We start from the raw sequence: 23,183 nt of genomic DNA, 5'->3' as shown, positions 1-23,183 counted from the left end.
TGTGTGTTGTTCAGAACAACCAAGATTCCTTCTAAAGTCAACAGGCATTAGGAATTGTGTGCTTTAGAAAAATCCCTTTAATAGCTGCATCTAAACATCAGACCTGACTGCTGGTTTTAGTAAGGAGGCAGGATCTTTCAGGACTGCACACCAAGTCTTTACTAACAGACCTTGCACACACAGTCCCTGTGGCCCTGCAGCGACTGACCCCCTCCAAGCTCAATGGCCTGTTCCCAGATGGAATTGCTGTATTGGTGCTCTCAGATGCCGATCCCTCCTTTCTGTGCAGCACTTGGAGGCTGACTAGAAATCACCAGGCTTTCAGGAAGAAATTTTTTCTCAAGTGGAACTGTTGGAGATCAATAGTATTAACAGCTACACAGAAAAGTCTCCTTGCCTGGGAATAAAGCAGATTATTTCAGTTCCTGTCTGTCTCAGACCAGTACCTAGCAAGGCTGTTCATGAAACTCGCTGGCACTGAGAAGTAGAAGGGTTCAGCTGCACCCAGGGCTTGAGCTAGCAAAGAGCTCTCTGCCATGAAAGAGAACAAAGCCTAATTGCACCTAGCAAACAGTGCATGAAACCTGGTCTGCACGTAGCAGTGTGCTAGGCAGCTCAGCATCCCTCCCGTTTTCATTCTGGTCTAGTTTGTAATCAAGTGCTGTTTCTGAATGCAAATGGAGATCAAGTCTTCATTCTAGCTTGAATTCTGCTTGCTCAAAGATAGAGGTGCCAAGTCCAGCTTCCTACCTCTGCTGTAGATACGCAAAGAAAATGCTGATTTCCCTAGTAGGTGGCTGGGAGAAACCACAAGACAGAGCTGTAGGACAGCACTCAAGATGCATATGGTGTGTGATAGCACATTAGAAGCCAGGAGATGGTCCCTCCCTGCAGCATTTACCAAAAGCAGGTGTTAGTCATGCAGATGTAGCTTCTCAATTCTCAAAAGCAAGCTAGATTCCTCCTCCTTTAGATAAGCATTTGCCCCAGGTGGCCATGCTCAGCATCACCCTCCCCTGCATCCTGAAGTCAGAAGCTTTGAGGAAGAAGCTGCAGCCACCTGGTTTCTGGAAGTGAAGAACCACAGTAGGTCACATCTGGCCCTCTTGGGAGCAGGGGCTGGCCTGACTTAGTTACCGGTTTGAACACATGGGTCTTTTCTGCCTTCTACATCTGAACCTCACCAGCTTGGACAGAGCCCTGGGAGCACTGATGCTTCCTCTCCATCCCTGCACACAGTACATGGCTCACCCAGCCTGCCTCTCTGGCTGCCTTTCCTCCGGTTTGCTGTCCTCCTTTGCTTGGACTACCTACACTAAAATAGCATCATTACATAAATGAGGAGGGAAGCGTTACATTATTTAGAGGCCTGAAATCCTGGCACCTGCCTTTGTCAGCACCTCAGCATGGCAGTGGGATGAGGATTTCTCCCTGTGCCCCTGCAAGGGCTCTCATTGAGCACCCCTGCTGCTCCCTCCACCCACACAGTTGCACCATGGTGGGTCCTGCCAGCTCTGAATGGGTGCTCTGCTCCCTGAAGAACAACTGTTACGAACACTCCTGTGAAGAGCCACAAAAGAACTAAACGTTGGCTTTCAATTTTTATTCTCTCCAACCAAGCAATAAACACTAGCTTGCAGAGACTTGCAAAGCAGTCCTGTTAACCACCCCGTCCCATCTCCCCCTCCTGCTTCTGTGAGGGCATCAGCTCCTCTTTTCCCTCTCTGCACACCTTAGCCATGATACCAAGAAGCAAGTGAGGAGCATTTTACCTGCCGCCAGGCTCGTACAGCTCGCTGATGTGCCGCTGCCTTAGCGGCCTGTCAGGCTCATGGGGAGGGATGGGAAGGGACCAAACGTGCAGTAGGGATTTTGGAGTGAGCAGCAGAAATCCTCAGTTGCTGTCTGCTCACATCTCTGTATGAGCAGTATCTGGTGCCCTGGCTCTGCTGGCTTGGTGCTGGGTAGCTGTCGCTTAGCAGAGCACTGGCTGTAACCAGAACAACTGAATGAATGAAGTAGAAAATGAACATCCTTGCTTTGTGGATGAGAAACCAATGCACAAAACACTGCGTTACCTTCCCACAGCCGTGTAGGGGGTCTGAGGCTTTTTCATGGAGCTCTGAGCCTGCCGCAGAGTCCTGGCTCCTGCTCTTCTCAGCTTTGTTGTTTGAACATAGATGAACAAGGTTTAAAAAAAAAAAATCAATCTCCTAACTTGCCTCTTGTCCTACATACCAGACTGGAGGGCAACTAGGATATGAAATATCATGTGTACAAAACCAAGACCTTTTCTGCAGGGCCTCTTGACACTGATGTTTATAGGGAAATACTGAATTAGTTGCAGGTATCAGAGTGTATAATTGCAGTTTCACTTCTAAGGGTTATTTCAGGTGAATCTGACCTGCTTCTAATGCAATTAGCACTTTTTATCTGCAGTAACCTAGCAGCTCTTTGAGGTAGGGACCATTTTCATGTTCCTGTGCACTCAGTGCTTGGTACAGCAGGCTCCATAGGGGTGGGGTCCCAAGACAGTACTTCATTACTAAAACTAATTAATCATCCAAAGCACTGCAGATGGAAAAGGTAATTTGTTTTCTCCTGCAAAGTGAATAGAGGTAGAGGGGAAAAATAAGACCCAGCTTCCCTGTGAGCAGGGGTTGGCCTGCCCTGGCAAGTCAAGGACTGAAGGGCTGTGTGTGGGAAAGCTCCCTATTAAACCTGGGGACAGCAGGGGGTTCCTGGAAGTGACAGTCACACAATGGTGCTTTTGTCAGAGAGGCACCAAAGGCCAGATGATGTCACCTTGTGCCGGGCTGTGAGGCTGCTTGTGCCTCTTGGGATGGAGCTCAGCAGTATCACAGTATCTCTAACAGGGAGGAGGTCTTGAAAAGGCTGCTTTTATCCCACCCTTTTTTAAAAGAAGCTTTGTTCCAGAACAGGCTGCCTGTTTGCAGAGGTGGAAGAAACTAATTAAAGAGCCAGTGCTGGTCTCCCCACCAGCTCCCATCACCTACAGGAGCTCTGCTCTCCCCCATGGGTGTAACTCTGGCCACTCTGCTCCACATCCTTTTGACTGGCTCAGAGGAACATCTAAACTCATTCCAGCCACATCCTTTGCCTTCATCACCTCACTTTAAGGATATCTTGATCTTTCCACCTAAAAGGCTGCCTGAGACTCCCAACAGTCAGACCTCCCAAGGATAAGATCTGTTGAAGATGGGGAGAAGGGGTATGGAGAGGAAAGCCTGTATTAACATGCACATCTGAATGCTTTGCAGGGCCTCAGAAAGCAGGATTCTCTCAGAAGGCAAAGGAGACCTGGATAAAAGGCAGCTCTTTCCCATGCTTCCCCCTTATCTGACCAACCTCCAGCTGCTGCAGCCAGAGCCAGGACCCTCACAGCCCCTGCTCGCTCTGCACCTGCAGGTCAGGCAGCACCACTGGCCACCCTGTACAAGCCTTCCCAGCTTCTCCGCCAAACAAAGGGGTGGAAAGAGGTTCTCAAAGGTTTAATGACCAAACTGAAGCACAACCCACAGCAACCCCCTCTCTGTTGGTAGTTAGGGCAGCCCTCCTAGAAACCTGTGTTTCTCAGGCCACCCAGTACAACTGATGGCTCCCAGCCCTCCTGAGCAGGGGACATCAGGCAGATCCTTACCTGCACCTTGCTCCAGAGGAGCAGACCTCAGGTCCTACTGATGCAAGTGGGTCCCTGCTTGCATTTCTCCATCCTTACACTAAAGGGCAGTTTAGTGTTTCTCTCCAAATCCACCTAAACTGTAAATAGGCTCTCAAAGTCAGAGAGAACATGGCACATCAGGGTCCAGAGCTACTCCATAGGTGATTGCTGGGTGGCCTTGGGGACTGCAGCCCCACTGGGGATCACAAGTTCACACATGCCATGCAGTGGGGATGCGTAATCCTCACCATGAGTGGGTGCTGGAAACTCCTGATTTCAGCTCTCTGCTCTGCCTTGACTTGCCAGGTGAACTCCTGATGAACAAGCCAGCCTCAGTTTCCCCATGATGGGACTCTGGCTAATGTCTGCCCACCTCAGGGAAAAGCTACAGCTCAGGATTCATGTCTGCAAAAGAATTTGAAGCATGGAAAGCTCTGTTCAGGGAAGGTCTTCAGATTAGTCAGCTCCCAGTGTGGCTGGTTTTGAATATTTATGAAAGCAGAAGATTGTCAGGCTTGCTTTGCTAAGCTGTACAGCTCCTTTCCTGAAAGGAACAGTTTTCCCAAAACAGTGCTTGGAGGCTTGTTTACCTCAGTCTCTCCATGAGCTCCCACTCCACCAAGGTGACAGGCAGGAGAAGTCTAGGACAATAGCAGGCAGGGTGTCTGCAAGGGGACATAGAGGGCACGCAAGCTGCAGGGCTGAAGCAACCTGTCAGTACTTTATTTCAATACAATTGGAGCCCTAAAGCTGTTGCTGGGAAGGAGTGGCTGGAGAGCCTGGATCCACAGGTTGCTCTGTTATCCACAAACTACTTCTCTGTGGCTTCCAAAGCGCTGGCAGGAGTGTGGCACTTGGCACCGCTTCCTAAGGGATTTTCCCCCCCCCCTTAGACCCAAAGCACTGTTATAGCTTCACTCACACACATCACCCCAGAGCATCTCCAGAGCCAAACCAGGAGTTAGCAGGAGGCAGCCAGGCCAGACATGCCCAGCATTCACACTGTTGCCTCTTCCAGAAACCTCTGCCCCCTGAAAAGGGTCTTAAAGAGAGACAGAAAATGCTGTGCCTCTGCGGCAAGCTGAAACATGGCCAGAGCCAGGCCTAAGAGGACTGGGCTGAGCTTGCACACCCTTTTCCATTTACAGGCAACTTCCAAGAAGCTGCTTTTGGAGCTGCAGTTGTGAGCTAAGCTGGGAATTGGCTGAACACAGCTGAAGTGCCATCCTGCTGGCTGAGGGGTTGTGGGGCACAGGTCCAAGAAAACCTGCAGATTAGACCAATTAAAATAATGCTGACAATGCCAAATGGGAGGCTCCAGAAATGCAAATATTTTCTTAGCTTAATTCAGTTTTTCACTATTTCCTCCACTGCCCTTCATCCCTCCTCCCCCCTCAATCCACAGCTCAGCTCTAGTTGCAGTGAGGGGCTGACCACCAAGTTTGGGCATTGGCAAGGTGTATGGCCACAGACCCCTCATTAGTGAGGTGATTGGCATCTCCACACACCCAGGCAGCATTGCAAGGAGCCACACTCTGCCCTGGGGTCCAGGAGCAGCCAGGATGGCTTTGCTCCCTCAGCAAGGAGGGGCTGGAAGCCAACCACAATAACGTGGCTGGCAGGGGCCTCACCAGCCAGGGCCCCATCCCATCATATCTGAGCAAGATGAGCAGAGCAGACCCTGGGTAGTGGCCAGGTTCAACCAAGAGTCCTGATCACCAGGCAGATCCATGCTGATGGGACAGATCTGAGGCCAAGCTGGGTGGTCAGTCTTCAGGTTGGGATCAGCAAGTCCATGGGCAGGCATGGCTGTGACTGAGCTGGAAACCAACACTCCTATACTGGAGCTTAGGAAAAGGATAAAGACCCAGAGCTGAGCTTAAATGGAGCTCATGGGCTCCACCTACACCTGTGGACCAGGGTGTGGGTGTAGGCCCCAGGTGAGGCTGGTCCCAACCATTAACACCTCTTCCCAGCTGGTCACTGTGAAGCGGCCAAAGTGAGAAGAGCCAGATGTGTCAGCACAGCTCACCAGAGATGGTCCCAGCAAGGCAGCTGGGCTGGCTGGGAGGCTTTGGAGCAGGAGGGCTGTCCTCCAGCTAGAGCCAAGTGCTGGAACTCCATAATCCTGGAGTTCATCCCCTGCCCCTTGGCCAACCTATGAGTACCTCTGCTTGCACTTCCCAGCTCTCAAAGAGCAGTTTCCCATCTGCCTGACCAAGCCAGCATTGGGAAGCAGATGCAGTCTGCTGGGGAGATTTTGAGCACGTAGACTGGATTTTTCCCATTAACCCTTTCATCACAGCTCTGCAACAAGTTGTCTCCAGCTCCTGCACCTGAGCAGCATCTGCAGATCTGCTGCGCGCAGGGCACTGGCTGCAGGCCAGCCGCAGTAGTCCTCTCAATAAATCACCTGTGGCTAGTCTATCCCGTGGTGCTTTTCTTGGCAAGACTAATCAAAGCTTAGTCTGTAAGCAGGTCTCTGCAGCTCAGGCTGTGGCCAGGGACGTCGGCATTGCCGGGTGGGTTGTGTGGAGACTGAGCCTGTGGTTTAGGTGGAGTCCTTGGGAAGGACCATATGGAGCTGCTCCAGGGACCCTGCTCCTGCTGCCCACGTCTGGAGGTTATCTCTGTGATCTGCTGGGCAGGAAAGGACTAACGCACAGGAGTCCTGGGGAGGAGAGTGCGGTGGGACCTTCTGGTGGGTGGTCACTGGAGTCCTGAACCCCATGGATGGTGCTAAGAGGGGCAAGGGCACTCGGATTAGGAAGGGGACAGAGAGGGTTACACTCAGATGTGCAAACTCAGCCCTTGACCGACCAGGTCCCGAGAAGAATTGGGAAAGGTGAGAAGGGGACCGCGGGCCAGCCGAAGCCTGCAGCCGTGGGTGGGGCCTGACCCAGGTCTGGTGCAGAAGCACCACAAGGGAGCTGAAGCCACGTCCCAGCACCCCAGCCCCAACTCCCGGGCTGGGGCACAAACCTGCAAACGCTCTCCTGCATCACTGGAGAAGTCCCAATCCTGCCTGGCTCTGCAGGCAGCAGCACCGTCACCAAAGCACAGACCTAGGAATAAACAAATAAACCCTGTGTGATGAGCTGTGGTCACATTTCCTTGCCGCCCCTCCAAGGACTCCCAGAAACTCAGTGGGGCCATGATAGCTCCTCGGCCCCCTTCAGCTCACTGTGTGGGGAGCGATCTGCAGTATCTACAGAGAATGTGTTGGATGGTGGAAGGAGCTAATTTAAATGAGAAAAAAAAAAAAAGACTTTGGGTATGTTGCCAGCATTCTCCTTGCCTATTGTACTCCCCCTTCGGTTTCTGCTTTCCACTGAACGGTTTTATGTTTCCAAGGATCATAAATTCTCATTTTTCCACCGGGCAGGAGGTACGCTCCTGGACTCCACTGCTTCCTGCGTCGCTTTTGTGTCCGCGTTGCCCAGTTACTGCAGCACAGACCCAGGCTATGCCCGGCCGCATTCACACCGGCCATGTCCCTGGGAGCGCGCGCCCCGCCGCCGGGCACTGGGAGTTCAGAGGATTCAGACAGGCACATGCTTCCCAAGAGGAACAAAGGAAAGGCCGTAACCCAGCGGTTTCCAGTCGGAGGCGGTGATGGAGCGGGCCGGAGCTGACCGGTGACAACGCTGCTGCCTGGCGGGGCTGTCGCGGGAAGGTGTGATGTGATGCAGAAGGGGCCACGGTGACGCAGGGGGATTGGAGGCTGGACCGCAGCCTGCGGTCCAAAGGGTATGGGAACTGACACTGCTCGTTTGTCAGCTCCGAGGCGCACGCAGCGCTCCGCTAAGCTGCACTTGCTGGGAGAAGAACTCAGGAGTTCTCTGGAGCATCAGTTCCAAGCGGCAGCACTCCAAGCATCAGTAATTCAAACAGCAGTCGAGAGAACGCCGTGTCCTCGTGCTGTGCGGGTCAGTTTAGTTTGAAATTAATAACATTCCTGAACTTGAAATACTTGGATTCGTCACGACTTTAATTCCTAAAATGGCACTCGTATGGCATCGGAGGTTGCGTACTGCAGTGGGAGGGAAGGATGCCCCCCGGGCGGCTGGGATGCGGCCGTGGGCCAGCCTGGGAGCAGGAGCAGGGACCGGAGGGTCCTGCCGGGGTGACGCTGCCCGGAGCCGGTCTGTCGGGGGGCAGAGCCGAGCAGGTTTCCACCTCATTGCCATGCTCCCGGTGTCCGTCTGGCGGGCAGGGTTTGGGAAGGGGCTGGGACTGCTTATTGTTGAGGGGTTGTTTATGGACACATCCATCCTGCAGCCTGCCAGGCCGGGACAGGGCGAGGGGAGGCCGGGGGCAGGACAGCAGGCTCAGGCCTGGCTGGAGAATTTACAGCTGCAGGAAGAAGTCATCCATTTCCAAGCCTGTGGCATCTTCCTTTGGGCATGCAAACAAAGTACTCACCCAGCAGCGACCGGGAGCACTGATGTCCTCCTGTTCCAAAAACCTCGAGAGCCTCTGCCTTGGTTTCCCTTAGCACAACTTGGGCTGCACAGCAGCAAACGCCATCTGAACCACGGCCGGGAGCATGCCCTGGCTCTGCCAGCTCTCGAGTCTGGCTCCTCTGCTCTTTATTAATGAGGAAGATGTGTTTTTTGGAAACAGAGGCTGCCTCTAAGACTTGCAAACTCTCCATTTTATGACAGTTTTCATTTGCATAATGAAGGCCCTGATACCTTCAGTAATTAATCACATTAAGAATTGCTTCCTTGAATAACTCTATTCATGCAAGTTGTTCTTAGTGCAGGAAACTGCATATGATTTCCAATGTGCATTAGCCCATCTCTTTCATCAGCAGATGGAAGCTGGTAACTGCATGTGTAATTTATATCTGCTTGGGTGGAATTATCAGATGAAATATGCATTACACGGTGCCATTAACATTTCTAGTCATACAGTCTTTAGCTCTTGGGTAAGTTAATATTACATGCCAACAGTGTGTGGGACCGTATGAAAGGCAAGGACTCGAACACAGGGATTTAAAAGCAGAAATGGAAAGTATTCCAGGTCAGACACATCAGAAATAGAATTAATGAAGCTGCTAAATTAAATGAGATGCATTGCCCTTTTTCGACCTGCATGTTTTATAAAATGTCCCATCTTGCCTCCATAGCTCAGAAAGCTGCCAGGCTTGCCTGCTGAATCGCCACTTGTAAGGGCAACTCCGGATCCTTTAACATGCGGAAAGCTTCCCCCATAGGATAGCACAAGCAGCATGAGAATAACGATTGAATCTCAGAAGGCAGCAGAGAAGATGAACGCTGCTGCGTGGGTTTGGATTTGTCGGTAGCCTTGACAAAATTGAAAAAAAAATCACATCAATTCAATAGTAAGAAAAAAAACCCAAACGGTGGCCAGGCTTTGCTCTCTGACGGCAGTGCCAGGTTAGCCAGGGAGCCTCGTGCTCAGATGTATGTTGGTGTATGCATGAACATTTTTATAGGAGAGAAAGTCTGCTACCTTGGAGAGCATTTTTTCATGTGCTTTTCTTTGTTATATAAATCACAGTTAATCAAAATACTGATTCCTACTTGATAGGAAGCAATTAAATGACTGAAGCTGTATCCCATCTGCCTCTTACGTGTAGAGATGGAGAGAGAGTCCGATCCAAGCCGGTGCAGCATGGGCTCGCGGGGGTTTCGCCCAGCCCTGCTCTCGGGATCGCAGTGCTCTCTCCCAGCTGGCGTTACCGCTCTGCTGAGCAGCAGGTCGGGCTGGGCCGTCCTACGGCTCCAGCTGCTTTAGAAGGGATTTTGGGGCCCAATGGGTTTTAACTGTTTTCAGGCCAAGCTAGTGCTGCCCATGGCTGGGGCCCCGGCACCTCTGCGGTGCGCAGCGTGTGCTGGCCGTCAGCAGGTGCTCCGGCGAGGATGCAGCAGCAAAGCACAAGCAGCAGCGGCCGCGAGCTGCGCAGAGCGAGCAGGACCGGCAAACTCATCGGCCTCCTTCCTCCCTGACGACGCTGTGGCAAAGGGCTTACCCCCGAGCAGAGCCTGAGGGTGCTGCCGGCAGTTTGCACGGGTCAAAGCTGCTTCAGACACAGTGTGCGGGGCATGCGTGTCGCTGGGGCAGGGGAGAAGCTCTGAGCTCAGCTCCTGCCCGCCCCGTGTGCCTCTCCGGCCCCGGCTGCAGCGGCACGGCTCGGCGGCTCAGCACCAGCCAGCAGCGGGGGCAAGGGCAGAGCGTGCTGGGCAGCTCGCGCCAGCCGTGCAGCTCTGCTTGGGAGCTCAAGCCCCATACCTGTCCTGGAGTCAGGCTGGGCTGGGGTGGGGTGGTGCGGTGTGGTAGCTGGCTGGAGGTCCCGGGGGTTACAGAGACTTGCCATCCCTCCTGGCAGCACCCAGAGATGCGCTGCCGCTGCTCCCGATTGTTCCTTTCTGTCCAAGAGAGAAAGAAAAAGCATCTCTGCAAAATCCAGACTTGGACTTTGCTTAAAGCCTTTGAGAAAAGAGCCTTGTTTGAATGTAATTGCACCCCTGTTGCTACAAGGGGAAAATACACTGTATTGCGCTCTCTTTCTTGGAAAGCTCAGCTAGTATTTTCCCAGCCATTTGTCTATAAAGAAAGATAAATAGCTCTTTAGTGAGCAGAACAATCTATCCCGCTTTTATTGACATTCATGCAAGCAGACAAGGAGAAGCAGTTTGGCGGTGCTGAGTGCAGGGGAGGGGGAAGCTCCAGCCCGGTGGAGCTGGGAGCACCCAGCGAGGCTGGGCTGGGGGTGCTGGGCACCGAGGGGCTGCTTGGGTGGAGGGTGGGAGAAGCCCTCTCGGGTGCTGAGGCTGGCGAGCTCGGCCGGCTGCGTTGGCCCTGCAGACGCGTACATCTCCTGCGGGTCCCCCCCGGCCCGCGGCAGTCTGCAGGATGCACTTGCCACCTCACCCATCATTTCGCTGCTCCCTATAAATAAAAAACGTGTATAGCAAATTTAGCTCTGGCTTCACACGCAATGGTGCTATAGATAGACTTTTAAAGAGCTTGTCTCAGAGTAATAATTCATGGGGAGATCAAAAGGCTATGGTTTAATCCGGGGTCTGTCTGATACCATAAACCTTGCAGAGTGCTAAGAATTCAATGAGCAGCATCAAAAGCCTGGTAAACATGAAAGCCACCCAATTTTCTGCCTGGAGGGCTGGCGTGGCTTACAATGGGTGCTGAGGAGCTGGAAAGATGCCCATCTTCTCTGCAGTGCTTGGGTGCCACACACGGAGTCCTGCAACTCCAGGCTCCTGGAAGAGGTGCCTGGGCTCCCTTAACAGCTCAACTGCTACCTGCAGCTCCGCTGACTGAATAAAGAGATAAGATTTCTAATTAGATGTCTAATTACACGGTGTTGGTAGGCTGCAGGCTGCGCTCTGCCGCTTGGCATCGCCTTGTCCTCCATGTCTGCGAATCACGCAGTCTGCGTTGCTTCTCCGAAGCGATGCGGCAGAGGCATCCCAGGAGACAGTGGTGGAGCGGGGGCACCTCCGGGCCCCGTCAGCTCCGTGCCACGGTGCTCGCTGCTGCGGTGTCTGGCTGTCCGTGGGGGGACGGGACGCCACAGAGGGGGCTGCGTCACCCCAGCACCTTAGCAGGAAAAGCTTGCAAGTTGTTTCCAATTTGACAGACTGATGGAAGACGCGGCCAGAGCCTGTCTGCAGCCTGTTTTCTGGTAGACCATAGCTAAGGTGGAGAGAGCCAAGAGCCATCAGGGTGCGAGGGCAGAGCGGGCGCAGGGGGAGGCTCGGCGAGGCTCGGCCACGCTTGCCCACGTTCGTAGCCTGGCTGCAGCCTCTCTCATGGGCATCCTCAGGGTGTCCCCTTGCTGAGTCCCAGCCCCATTACAGCACCGTTTACATGATTAGATTATTAAAACGGGGGATTTGTAACCTCTGCTTTCCAGCTATGGTAACTGTACATTGAGTTAATCCAAAGGATTTATTTTTTAATAGATACATGGTGGCTGTTAACTGTAGCTGCATTGACAGTAATGGATGTGCTGGTTCAGATAAATTGAGGATCTGGCCCGGGAAAGCTGGATTTCAGATAGGGACTGTGAAAAATATGGGGTATCAAAATGCTGTATTTGGAAGCTGAAAGTAGTGCCTAAAACAGGGCCAGGAAGGATCAGTGCCGTAAGTACAGGTCTCCAGAGTGGAAGGGCTCTGCTACGCTTCTAGCTGTCAGCAAAAGCAACATTTAAAAGCTAGCAGTTTAATTTTTAACACAAATGGAGGTGAGTTCAGACTGCAGACACCTGCAGGTGAGGAGCTGGGATTTTCTCCAGAGATACCGAGCCCGCTGAGGTTAATGTGATTATGTAAATGACTGAGGTATAATTGCATTATTGCCACCCATCTGGCCCTCCCTGCAATTCATAAGTGATTTTTATATTCCCCATGCGCTGCAGCACTGACATACAAGGGCACTGGAGATGCCATAAATCACTGCTTGGTGTTCGCAGCAAGTGCCACCTCCCCATCAAGCCTCTGGTGCAGAGTCCCGCTGGACTAGGCATGGCCAACACAGCAGGAAAGTTCCTCCCAGATCCGAATTAACGGTCTCTGGATGTAGTCCAGAGGATCGAGCTCCCCTTGTCCTCTCCCAAGGGACACTCCTGACAAAGCCAGGATCCTGCCCAGCATCCCAGCTACAACAGTGGGTCCTTCCCAACGTGGATTTTCTGAGCAGGATCAAACAAATTCCCACATCCCCCAGCAGCTGGGATCAAACACAAACCCGACATTTTGGTGTAAAACCCTGACTAGTACCACACACTGTCCCAGGTACCCCCCAGGTACCCCCCAATCCCTGTCTTCTAACCTGGGGTTTTGTTCCCATCAGTATGAATTCAAAGCCAAGAACATTAAGAAGAAGAAAGTGAGCATCATTGTGTCCGTGGACGGCGTGAAGGTGATTCTGCGCAAGAAGCAGAAGGTGAGACTTCTCCAGCCCAGCTGGGGCCCTCGGGGCCAGAGCACCCGGGATGTTGGCTTTGACCGTGCCTGGGTATTGCCGCTGCTCAGGATAGTCACGCTTCTGACCAAAACTGGCCTTTTCTCAAAAACCACCCAGAATTTTCACAAGAAAACACTCCATTTTTCATCAAACTAATAACAAAACCTTGCTGAAAAAAGAGTGGGAAAATTACACTGTGGGAAGAGGATTTTTTTTTTTTTCTATCAAAAAATGTCAAGCTTTCAGGAAATACAGTTTCTTTTTCCTGTTAATACCAGTAGGCTTTTTCCATGCTGCCTGGGCTGAGCACCCCTCAGCTCTTCACCCAGCCTGTGCTTCCACCGAGCTGAGCCAGCAGCTGGATCCAGATCTCCTGAGCCCTAGCTCAGAGCCTTCTTCCCCAAAACGTGTTACTCTTCTGCATATTTGATGCTATAAATTAATCTTAGGGACCATTTTCAGCCCTGAAGGCTGTGATCAGTTGACCAGATATGATAAATGAGCAAAGAAATCTATTTTTACCCAAGATACTGATGTAACAGCCATTACTCACATAGTCAAACCGTAGCCTGGATTTTGGCTCGGGACAAACGCACCAGTCTCCAGGGCTCCTGCCCATCAGCATGGTGGAGTTTCATTTTTACCTGACTCGCTGTAATTTTGTTTCTTCCCTCTGCTTACAGAGAAAGGAGTGGACCTGGGATGAGAGTAAGATGGTGGTGATGCACGATCCCGTGTACAGGTACGCGGCAGGGATTTACACCAGCTGGGTCCAATCGGCCCCAAGCGATGCGTATCCATCCTCCCGCTTGCTGAGTTACCTCCACCAAGGCTGGCTTTCCAAAGGACCATGAAAAGTTAACAAGGTTGCAGAATTAGTGCTGATGGAGAATCCTTTTCATACATTTTTGAGAGTGAGAGGGACTGATCTAGCTTTGAAGCTGGCTCTGCTTTGAACAGGGTTAGACTAGATGACCCCCAGAGATGCCTTCAACTCGAATTACTCTCTGGTTCTGCCTCTGAAGACAGGCTTCCCGCGGTTTTCCTTCACAGCATGGCTCGCCGTGTGCTTCTGAAGAAGGGCCTTACTCTAAGGTGTAAGTGCTTACAGGGAATTAACCCGTACAGGACGTGGTAAGATAGCGTTGACTTTCCATAGCGCCTGCCGAGGGATCTCAAAGTATTTTGGAGACCACAAGCCCCACCCAGATGCCTCAGGAGCCATCAGCGATGGTTTCCTTGAAGGCAACCCCAGCAACAGTGCGGAGCCTAAGGACACAGTGAAGAGCAGAGGTTGGACCAGCCTGTTAGATCTGTCGGGTGAATTATTGTACCACGAGCAGAAAGGCCACAGCCCCGAGGGCTGCGATCACCAACGCTGGTTTTCTGGGTCAGAGCCCCTAAGGAGCGGAGGACGTGCTGACGCATTATCCGAGCCAACTCTCACTTCTGGCATTTTGTACGGATTATTGCAAGATGCGGTACGTGGGCAATAATTGCTCCGATTGCAAGTGCAACACAAAAAAAATTCCAGTGGCGGAAAAGAGTAAAAGAAAAACATCTCAAGAATCCCTTTGGTTTCTTCTCTATTCAGAGCCGAACTCACTTGTCACATTTTTACCCAATTAAAACAAATATATAAAAAGGTCTTTTTAAATGGTTTTGCAGCACAGGGAGGAGAAAGAGTTGGCCTGAACAGGAGCGAGAGAGATCCTGTCAGCTGGGGCAGAGTACACTCAGCATCCTTGGGAGAGGCACCGGGGGACGCTGGGTTCTGTGCTGTGCCACCTGCCTGCTGCTGAGCAGGGACCCCCGCTGGGTCCCCGGGCTGGCCGCACGAGGCGGGCAGGACATTCGCTGTACAGGCACTTGTGCCACACTGCAGCAGGGGCAGGGATTAATTGCTGGGGCTAAAAATAGCCACGCGCTTTCCAATACTATAGATTTTTTAGCTTTCCCACAACATCTGTGAAAAGCTTTTGTGTACTTCAGAAACCAGAAGGTTTTTCCATCAAGCAAGAAGTACTCTCTAAATCTGTTGTCTCCTGCCTTGAAAATCGCAGAAGGGGCCGTGCACCAGCACCGCCTCGTTCCTCCAGCCCCGGGTGTCGTGAGCCAGCCAGTCCTGGGGACGCACGGGAGCCTCCGAGGTTGTCTGGGGGGCAGAGCCCCCCCGTGGGTGTTTAATTCCCTTTGTCTCTCTCCCATATAGAATCTTCTATGTATCTCACGACTCGCAAGACCTGAAGATATTTAGTTACATCGCAAGGGACGGCGCTAACAACTCCTTCAGGTGCAACGTCTTCAAATCGAAGAAGAAGGTAGGATGCTGCTGGGGCTCCAGCCGGGTCCTCCCCAGGCGAGAAGTCTCCCAGGGACCTCGCACCTTCCCGTGCAGGAGCCAAAGTAACCACGGGCTCAGAGGGTGCAGATCCCTGGGCAGAGATGGAGGCAGCACCAGTGCCGGATGTCCCCAAATAAAAGTGCCTGGTGCCTGTCCCCTCTTGCCCAGCCGCGGCAGCAGCACAGCCCGTCTGCCTCAGTCCAGACCCCGAGACCCCGAGAGCGGGGGACCGGAGGGATGCCATGTGTCAGGTCCAGCGGTGGGCAGCGCTGGAGCCCCCCGGGATGGGAAGGGACACGGCAGCGTGGGGCAGCCCCAGGGTGGGATGCAGGGGGAAGGCTCCCAGTTTTCCTGGCAGCAGTGGGGCCGGCAGCAGCAGCGGGGCTGCTGCGGGGCTGAGCAGCACACGGGTTTGCTCTGCAGAGCCAGGCGATGCGGGTGGTGCGCACCGTGGGACAGGCCTTCGAGGTGTGCCACAAGCTGAGCCTGCAGCACGCCCTGCAGAACGCCGACGGGCAGGCGGACGGCGCCAGCGACAAGTCGGCCGAGGAGCAGCCGCTGGAAGGTGACACACGGCTCCCCCAGCGCGTGGGCGAACCCCTCTCTCGGCAGCAGCGGCAGGGATGCTTTGGGGTGGGGTCGTCCTTTCCTTCGTGGGCCAGCTCTAGTGACTGCGAGAGCTTCGGGCCCCTCCCGATGGGGGTCACGGGGAACCCACCCTGTCTGCCCACTCGCCCGGGGCACCAGGAAGGCGGAGGTTAAGCCCCCTTGTCCAGCGGGCTGAGGGTCTGCAGCACCAGCCCCTCGCCAGCCCGCTCCCTTCCTGCTGCCCCTCCGCAGCATGCCGAGACTCGGAGCAAGTCCTGGCCGTTGTCCCTAAGCTGCCACCCTGGCTGCCAGCCCTGCTCGGCCCCCACTCCTTGCTGTGATCCTGTGATGGGGGGGCTTGGGTTTATTTATCCATCTCGTTCGAAGTTCACCAGATAAAGGGCTCCAAGATCACGGATGTGGACGAGGTTGGCATCGACTCTGATGGCATCTGTGCGTCCGAGAGGGGACCCGGAGAGCTGCCCGCTACCAGGGGGGACCTCGGCATGCTGAAATCTGGGCAAGCCTCAAAGGATAAGAACTGCCAGGTAACGGGAGTGGGCTGGGGGACAGTCCACGTGCTCTGCTGCTGCTGGGGTCCCTCTGCTTGAGGTCACAGTACCATGGAGACCCCATTGCAGACCCCCCCACCCCGGCTCCCTGCTCTCGCAGCCCCCGTGGCAGCACAGGGTGTTCTGCGCTGGGTTTTCCTGCAGCTAAGCTGTGTCCTAGTGCTGGGGCGGGGGAGAGGTGAGAGCTGGGAGTGGGGCCACGGTGCATGGCTGAGCAGGCTCCAAATGCAACCCAGGAGAGCCCACTGGTGCAGGCAGGGCAGAGCACAGGAGGATCTGCTGGAATAATCACCCAGCGCTAGAAGGGAGAAGCGAGGCAGGACCCCCCCCTCCCGCAGCAGCATCCACAGAACACGCAGAAACTAAGAGGAGGCGTCTCTGGTGAGGCCACCATCTCCCCACCGTGCGGGATGCGTTTCTGTGCCCCCAGCGCTGCTCTGCGGCCATCGCTCATCCAACTGCCCCAGCAGCAACCCCCGGCTCCCCGCACCCCCCAGGCCCAGGCAGCAGCATCCCAGAGCGGGCCCGGCCCCGGCAGCACAGGCACCCAGGGCGCGTTCGGCGCAAGCAGTGGTTTCGCTGTAATGAATAGCTGCTCTGCAGGGCTTCTCCGTGAGCGCTTCCCGGCAGCCTGAATGGCATCGCTTCATCTCACACAATTGTATTGCTTGCAGGGCCTGGCTGAAAACAGCTGCGGTGAAATGCACTCAATGGGATTCATTTCCGTGGCTGGAAAGGCAGAGCTTGCCTGCGCTTTCCTCCTGGGTGCTGGAGCTGCCCCAACAGGGGAGGGCAGGGGGCAGGAAAGGCAGCGGCTGTGGGCCAGTTCCCAGCAGGGCACGCTGCAAGGGAAACCATCCTAAAACACCCCCGCTGCCAGGGTGGGAGGCTGCCTGCCGGGGGCATGCGCTGCCTGGCTCTGGGCTGTTTGCTGAGACCCCCGGTGCCATCGAGGGCCCGGTGAGCCACGCACAGGGCCACCACATGGTCCCCAGGGCACAAGAGGTGGCTGCAAGCTCAGCCAGCCTGGGCTGAACCGGCAGATCCTGGGCTCTGAGCACCGTGCTGGAGTGCAGGGGACTGGCAGCTGGATCAGGGGCTGCTCTGGAATCAGTCAGTGTCTGCACTGCCCTTCTCACGCTGGGTATCTCCAAGGGCTGGGACGGCTCTGCTTCAGTGTCCACACTGCCCACCTGCAGTTTTTAATGTGCTGACAGCCCTGACACGACTGCTGCTGCCACTGGCAAATGCTTCAGGCAGCAAGAAACCGCCCAGCCTGGGGAGCTGCATTGTGGGGAAGGTGGTGGGGTATTGGGGTCGCTGCCTGATGTCTCCTGCCCTGGGCTCTGCCCTCCCTGTTTGCAGCTACAACCAGCTGCAGATGGTGCAGCGCCTGACACCGAGTTGCCACCCTCAACCAGTCCCTTGGTGCCAGGGTTGCTGGGGTCTGTGCTGTGGGGGAGCACAATCCAAATCCCAGCCTGAGCTGGTCAGTCTGCTCACCCTGCCCATTTCTTTATGCCCAGGATGCCGAGAACTGCTCCCTCCACCCGGCTGGCTCCCAGCAGCTGCTCAGCCCAAGCAGCCCCTGCTCCTCAGCCTCCATCACCCCGCTGGCCTCCCAGCACTGCCTCCAGCTGCTCCAGCAGCAGCTCCTCCAGCAGCAGCAGCAGACGCAGGTGGCCGTGGCCCAGGTACGTGTCCTGCCCTCCCCTCGGGTGGCACCAGCCCTTCTCCTCTCCCTGCTCCAGACTCCAGCCAGGCTGGGCTGGCAGCGGGGGCAGGCGCCCTGTGCTGGTGTGGGAGCAATACGGGGAGCTTGCAGTATTGCTCACAGCATACCTCACAGCATTTCTTGCAGTGTAGCTCACAGCATAGCTCGCAGCATTGCTTACAGCATTGCTTACAGCATAGCTCGCAGCATTGCTTACAGCATTGCTCACAGCATAGCTCGCAGCATTGCTCACAGCATAGCTCGCAGCATAGCTCGCAGCATAGCTCACAGCATTGCTCACAGCATAGCTCGCAGCATAGCTCGCAGCATAGCTCACAGCATTGCTCACAGCATAGCTCGCAGCATAGCTCGCAGCATAGCTCGCAGCATTGCTTACAGCATTGCTCACAGCATAGCTCGCAGCATAGCTCGCAGCATAGCTCGCAGCATTGCTCGCAGCATTGCTTACAGCACAGCTCGCAGCATTGCTCACAGCACAGCTCGCAGCATTGCTCACAGCACAGCTCGCAGCATTGCTCGCAGCATGGCTCAGCTCCCCCAGGCATGGAGCTGGCTGCATGCATGAGCCCAGGCCGCTCTAGCAGGGTCATGGAGGGCCCCCCCCCCCCCGAGCCCCCAGCTCCTGTTTCACCCCATTTTTGGAAGCCACCCCCCCCGTGCCTCTTCCCCCAAACCAGCATCAGAGCGGGGAGCCCGGTGCCCCCCCGGCTGGGCACCTCCCCGGCTCGTTTCATGTTACCGGGGCCCAGCGGACCCCCTCGGCCTAGCCCGCCCCGCCCCGGGATGCGGCCGCATCGCCCCGCCCGCAGCTCCCCCGGGCCGGACCAGTTCGGAAGGGACCGGCGGGCGGGGGTGCCGCGGCGGGGCCGGCAGGGGGCGCTCGAGGGCCGCGCGCCGCCGCTCCCGGTGCCGCCGGTGCCAGCCCGCATCGCCCCGTGCCAGGTGCAGCTCCTGAAGGACCAGCTGGCGGCAGAAACGGCGGCGCGGATCGAAGCGCAGGCCCGGGTACGGCAGCTCCTGCTGACCAACCGCGACCTGCTGCAGCACGTCTCCTTGCTGGTGCGGCAGCTGACGGTGCTGGAAGCCCAGGAGCAACACCGGCAGCCGGGTGAGTGCAGTGGCCCCCCTGGCCGGGGTGGCGGTTCTTTGGGTGCTGGGGTGCTCCCAGCACCGTCCCTTTGGAGCATCTCTGCACCCCTTGGTGCAGCTGGGGTGCTCCCAGTATGAGCCCGGCATGCTCTGGGGAACTCTGGAGCATCTCTGCACCCCTCACGGTCCAGGGGAGCAGCTGGGTTGGAGGTCCCCAACTCTTGATGCACTCCTTATCTCTCTCTCACCAGTTGACCGCTCCTTGCAAAACCTGTCCCTGGCTCAGTCCCTCTCCCTGAACCTGAAGAACCACTACAGCTTGGACGTCCACCTGCCGTCCACCTCCACCCCCGCCAGCATCCTGGGCAGCCCCGTGGCCCCCGGCTCGCTGCCAGCCCTGGGCCCCGGGGACTCCTACCTCAACCTCATCAGCCTGGAGAGGGGCGGCCACCGCTACAGCAGCAAGGAGGGGGACGAGTGCCTGGCTGTGCTGGAGGGGCAGGACGGGCTCAGCCGGCGCGTGGAGGGCTCCGAGGTCAGCGACTTCACCCTGCTCAACGGAAGCAGCCGGCAGAAGGTGGATGACACAGACAGAGGGGACGAGGACAGGTAGGATGTGCCACCTCCGTCTCCCAACGGCTGGAGTGGGAACACCCCGAGCAGACCCTCCCGCTCCCCGCTGCTGCCCCGGCAGGGCTCCCACTGCACAGGCCACGTTTCGGAGGGCTCATGGCAGCAGAGCCTGCAGCAGAGGTTGGGGACGAAGGGCTGTGTTCTGGGCAGGCAGAGGCAAGGACAGACAGCCCAGGGGCTCTGTGCTGGCTGAGCTGCAATAGGCCAGGGCAAGAAACCCACCGTGTCCCCTGTGGGGTCACTGCCTGCCCTGCGCCTGTCCCCCTGCCACAAATGGTCATTGCCACATCACCTCACCCCAGGTCCAACGCTTGTAGGTGACGGGTTGCACTGATGGGACCCAGCAAACATCTTTTGGAGAGCCTGGGGATCCAGCCCAAGTCCCCCGGGCAGGTAAGTACTTGTCTGCCACCTCCCCTCTCTGCTTTTGCTTCCCAGGCGGCAGCAGCCCATTCCCAAGCTCAACCCACCACCGCCCATCCTGCGCAAAAGGTCAAGCAAGACCTCCCCAAGCCTGGAAGTAGAGGTGAAGCCTGAGAGTGCTGCCCACATGAGCTTGCCCAGCCCCAGCATCTCCAGCCTCACCAGCATTGCTGCCAGCTCACTCACCCTCTTGGACCCTGAGGCAAGGACTCCTGCACGGAGCGCTGCCTCCGGCATAGAGCCCGTCCCTGCTGGGACCTGCCAGCGCGCTCCAGGCAAGGACAGGACTGGAGAGAGTGGGCAGATGTCCCCCCTGGCCAGCATCCGTGACCCTGCAGCCAGCGAGGCTCTGGCCAAGGACTTGGCCGCCCTGGCCAGCCCCATGGACAGCACGCTGCCCTTCTCCCCTCTGGATGACACCTGCTTGCACATCAGCTTCTCAGAAGATGAGCTGCTTGAACCAGAGCTGGACAGTGCTGGGGGGCCCAGCAGGGTCCCCTCTTAGTGGGACCGCAGTAGGTGGCAGCTGGCTGGCAGGCAGTCCCAGCAGTTCCGTCCACGCTGCTCCACCAGCCCACACTGGGGTTGGGGCCCCCTGTGCCCAGGCTGGGAGGCAGGTCCCTTTGCTGTCCCCATTCCGCACACGCTCCTCCTGCCACGTACGGGGCTGCCACGCAGGTTGTGACCTGGCCAGCCCCTGCCCTCGGTCTGCACCAGCTCACACTGCCTTCCCTCTGCCCCATCCTCTGGTCTGCTGCCTGTCCTGTCCCTGCCCACACAGCCAGGGGGGCTGCACAGGGTCCCTGTCTCTGGGCAGCTCTCTCCGCTGCTGCCTGGCAGAGGCACGTTTCACGTTCATCACTACATCCCTTCTGCTGGCCGGGCGGCTGCAGGCAGCCCCGCACCAGCCCCAGCCTTCCCGCAGCAGCCCGGTGCCTTTCCCAGCCCCTGGCAGGATGCGTGCCATTGCCTGCCGGGCAGCTCCGGAGGGCGAGGAGCTGGCAGACAGCGCTGCTGAGGGCCAGGGCACGCTGGACAGGAATGGCGCTGGTTTGACTTGCTCCAGGGAGGTTCCCACCCAGCCAGCATTCCCCATGGGATGTCCACAGCAGAAACATCCCCGGGAGCTGAACGACAGGAGCCACTGGGCAGGGGCATGGCACAGGGCTGTGAACACACAGGCACAACGCTGTGTCACTAACCCGGCCCATCGGTTGCCACCCGTGGTAGCAGCGTGAGCGGGGCCGTGTGGCACAGCCACGGTGCTGCTCCCCTGCCCGGCTCCCTGCGGTGGGTGCCAGGCTGCCACAGGCCGGGTCTCTCCAGGGCAGCCTGTGTCCACCACCACCACGCTGTGCCCAGCCCAGCCCTGCTTTTGGGGACAGCAGCCCCACTGCCGTGTCCCCACGCAGCAAAGCCACCACTGCCTCCCTCCACAGGTGCCTTTTCCCGCGCCCCAGCACCCACTGCTTGTGCAGGCCGGGGCCACCCCCCCCAGAGGCCACTAATGGGGTGCGGGGCTGGCCCTGGGAGCCCACTGGTGCAGCAGATGATCCCCCGGAGGGAGGGTACCCCCCATGTTTTGGGGTCGGGGTGGGAGAGCCCTCCCGTGCCTCTCCGAGCTGCGGGTGGCTGCAGGCAGGAGGCTGCTCTATCGCACTGATTTTGGGGTGTTATGGCGTGGTTTGGGTTCGGTCTCGGAAGTGTGAGTGTCCTGGGATGAGTTAAGGTTTAAGGAAGAAGCCCAGCCCTGGGTGAAGGACCAAGGCGAGGCCCCGGCGGTGCCACGGTTCCCCTTCAGCCCAGGCAGGTTTTGGGGAGGGTACCCAAGGGTACCTCGGTTGTTTGTGAGAGGGTGTTGGGAAAGTCTTGGAGGATTGAGTTGGGGAAGTGTCAAGCAGAAATGGAGATTTGGAGTAGCCACGCTGCCTGCTCCTGGCACGGTGCTGGTCCCCTGGGGCAGATGGGGGGTGACGGAACATGCACCCCAGAGCCAGCCGTGGCAATGCCGGAGCTGGCCAGGAGGAGCCGGGGGGGGGGGCTGGCAGCATCACCACGGGTGACCGGGCCTGGGGGCTTGTAAAGCTGCGGCTGGGCTGTCCCGTAGTGTGGTAGAGACAGACCAGCCCGTCTGTAGGAATAAAGTACGCTGCAGTTTGTAACTGACTTTTAAAGAAAAGAAAAAATAAAGGTGTCCAATTTGCAGAACAAGTGCTGTGGTCTCTGCCCCACCTGGGCCCCTGCACAGGGAGCCCCCAGCTGTGCCGCTGCCCCGGGTGTGGATTTGGGATCCCCCAGGTATTCCCAAAGAAGAAGGATCCCTGCTGGGAATGACAACAGCCTTGAGCCACCAGCCAGCTCCCCTGCACCCTCCCAGTCCTGCAGCCCCAGTTCAAACAGAGGCCCCAGCAGCCCCATCTGCTCCTCCTTGCGGTGTCAGTGACAGGAGGAGGTCCTGTGTCCCCACACAAGGGACAGGTTCCTCGGTCAGGGACGGGGCCCATTTCCAATGCAAACCCCCCGCCCCGAGCCCAGCAGCACCCGCACTGCACTGCGTGGCACCAAATGCTGCTGCCTGCTGCCGCCCCTGCCAGGACAGGCAGCCCCCGGGCACGGCCCTGCTCTCCACACAACCCCTTTGCCCCTTCTTGTCCCCATCTCTGCTCCTAAAATAAACCCTGGCCCCAGCACGCAGGATGGGAGCACCACGGGTGGAGGAAGCAGATCGCAGGCAGGCGGCAAAGCCCGATGCTGCAGCATGGGACGGGACGGGACCAGCCACGTGCCAGGGGTGCTGGGACCCCGCAGGGGCTGCCCGCAGCCAAGAGGAGCAAGAGACCCCTACCCTCTGCAGCACCCTGGCCCCCCGAGGTGAGGAAAGGAACCCATGGGCGATTCAGCACGGAGGCTCCGGCACAGACGGGGACCCTGTGAGATTGTCCCCCCACCCCGTGCAGGAGGGGGGACCCAGCTGGAGGGACCCAGCCCAGCCCTGGGGGTTGAGCAGACCCCGGACCTCCGCAGGGGTCTCGGGGCCACTCTCCATCCCTTCCCTGAGCGGGTGCAGCCTCCAGCACGACAGAACCGGGCGCAGGGAGCCCTTTCCCCAGGCCCACCGCAGACATCTGCCTGGGGGGCCGCCCGCGCGGGGAGGGG

At 56.9% G+C, this 23,183-nt stretch overlaps 1 protein-coding gene across 1 annotated transcript in view; it reads left to right on the top strand.

Moving 5' to 3' along the window:
• LOC129215576 (carboxyl-terminal PDZ ligand of neuronal nitric oxide synthase protein-like) overlaps positions 1 to 22,232 on the top strand; it is a 37,898-nt gene extending 15,666 nt beyond the window's left edge. The window contains exons 3-11 of the mRNA XM_054848975.1: positions 12,530 to 12,622; positions 13,327 to 13,385; positions 14,856 to 14,964; positions 15,411 to 15,552; positions 15,963 to 16,123; positions 17,674 to 17,841; positions 18,825 to 18,990; positions 19,223 to 19,580; positions 20,043 to 22,232. Coding sequence (XP_054704950.1) covers positions 12,530 to 12,622; positions 13,327 to 13,385; positions 14,856 to 14,964; positions 15,411 to 15,552; positions 15,963 to 16,123; positions 17,674 to 17,841; positions 18,825 to 18,990; positions 19,223 to 19,580; positions 20,043 to 20,532 — 1,746 coding nt within the window. The 3' untranslated portion in view covers positions 20,533 to 22,232. The remainder of the gene's footprint in view (positions 1 to 12,529; positions 12,623 to 13,326; positions 13,386 to 14,855; positions 14,965 to 15,410; positions 15,553 to 15,962; positions 16,124 to 17,673; positions 17,842 to 18,824; positions 18,991 to 19,222; positions 19,581 to 20,042) is intronic.
• The last annotated feature ends 951 nt before the right edge of the window (positions 22,233 to 23,183 follow it).

Source organism: Grus americana, chromosome 20 (genome assembly GCF_028858705.1).
Source record: "Grus americana isolate bGruAme1 chromosome 20, bGruAme1.mat, whole genome shotgun sequence".
NCBI lineage: Eukaryota > Metazoa > Chordata > Aves > Gruiformes > Gruidae > Grus > Grus americana.
Note: the sequence above shows the minus strand (reverse complement) of the source record. Positions and strands in the feature narration are given on the sequence as shown.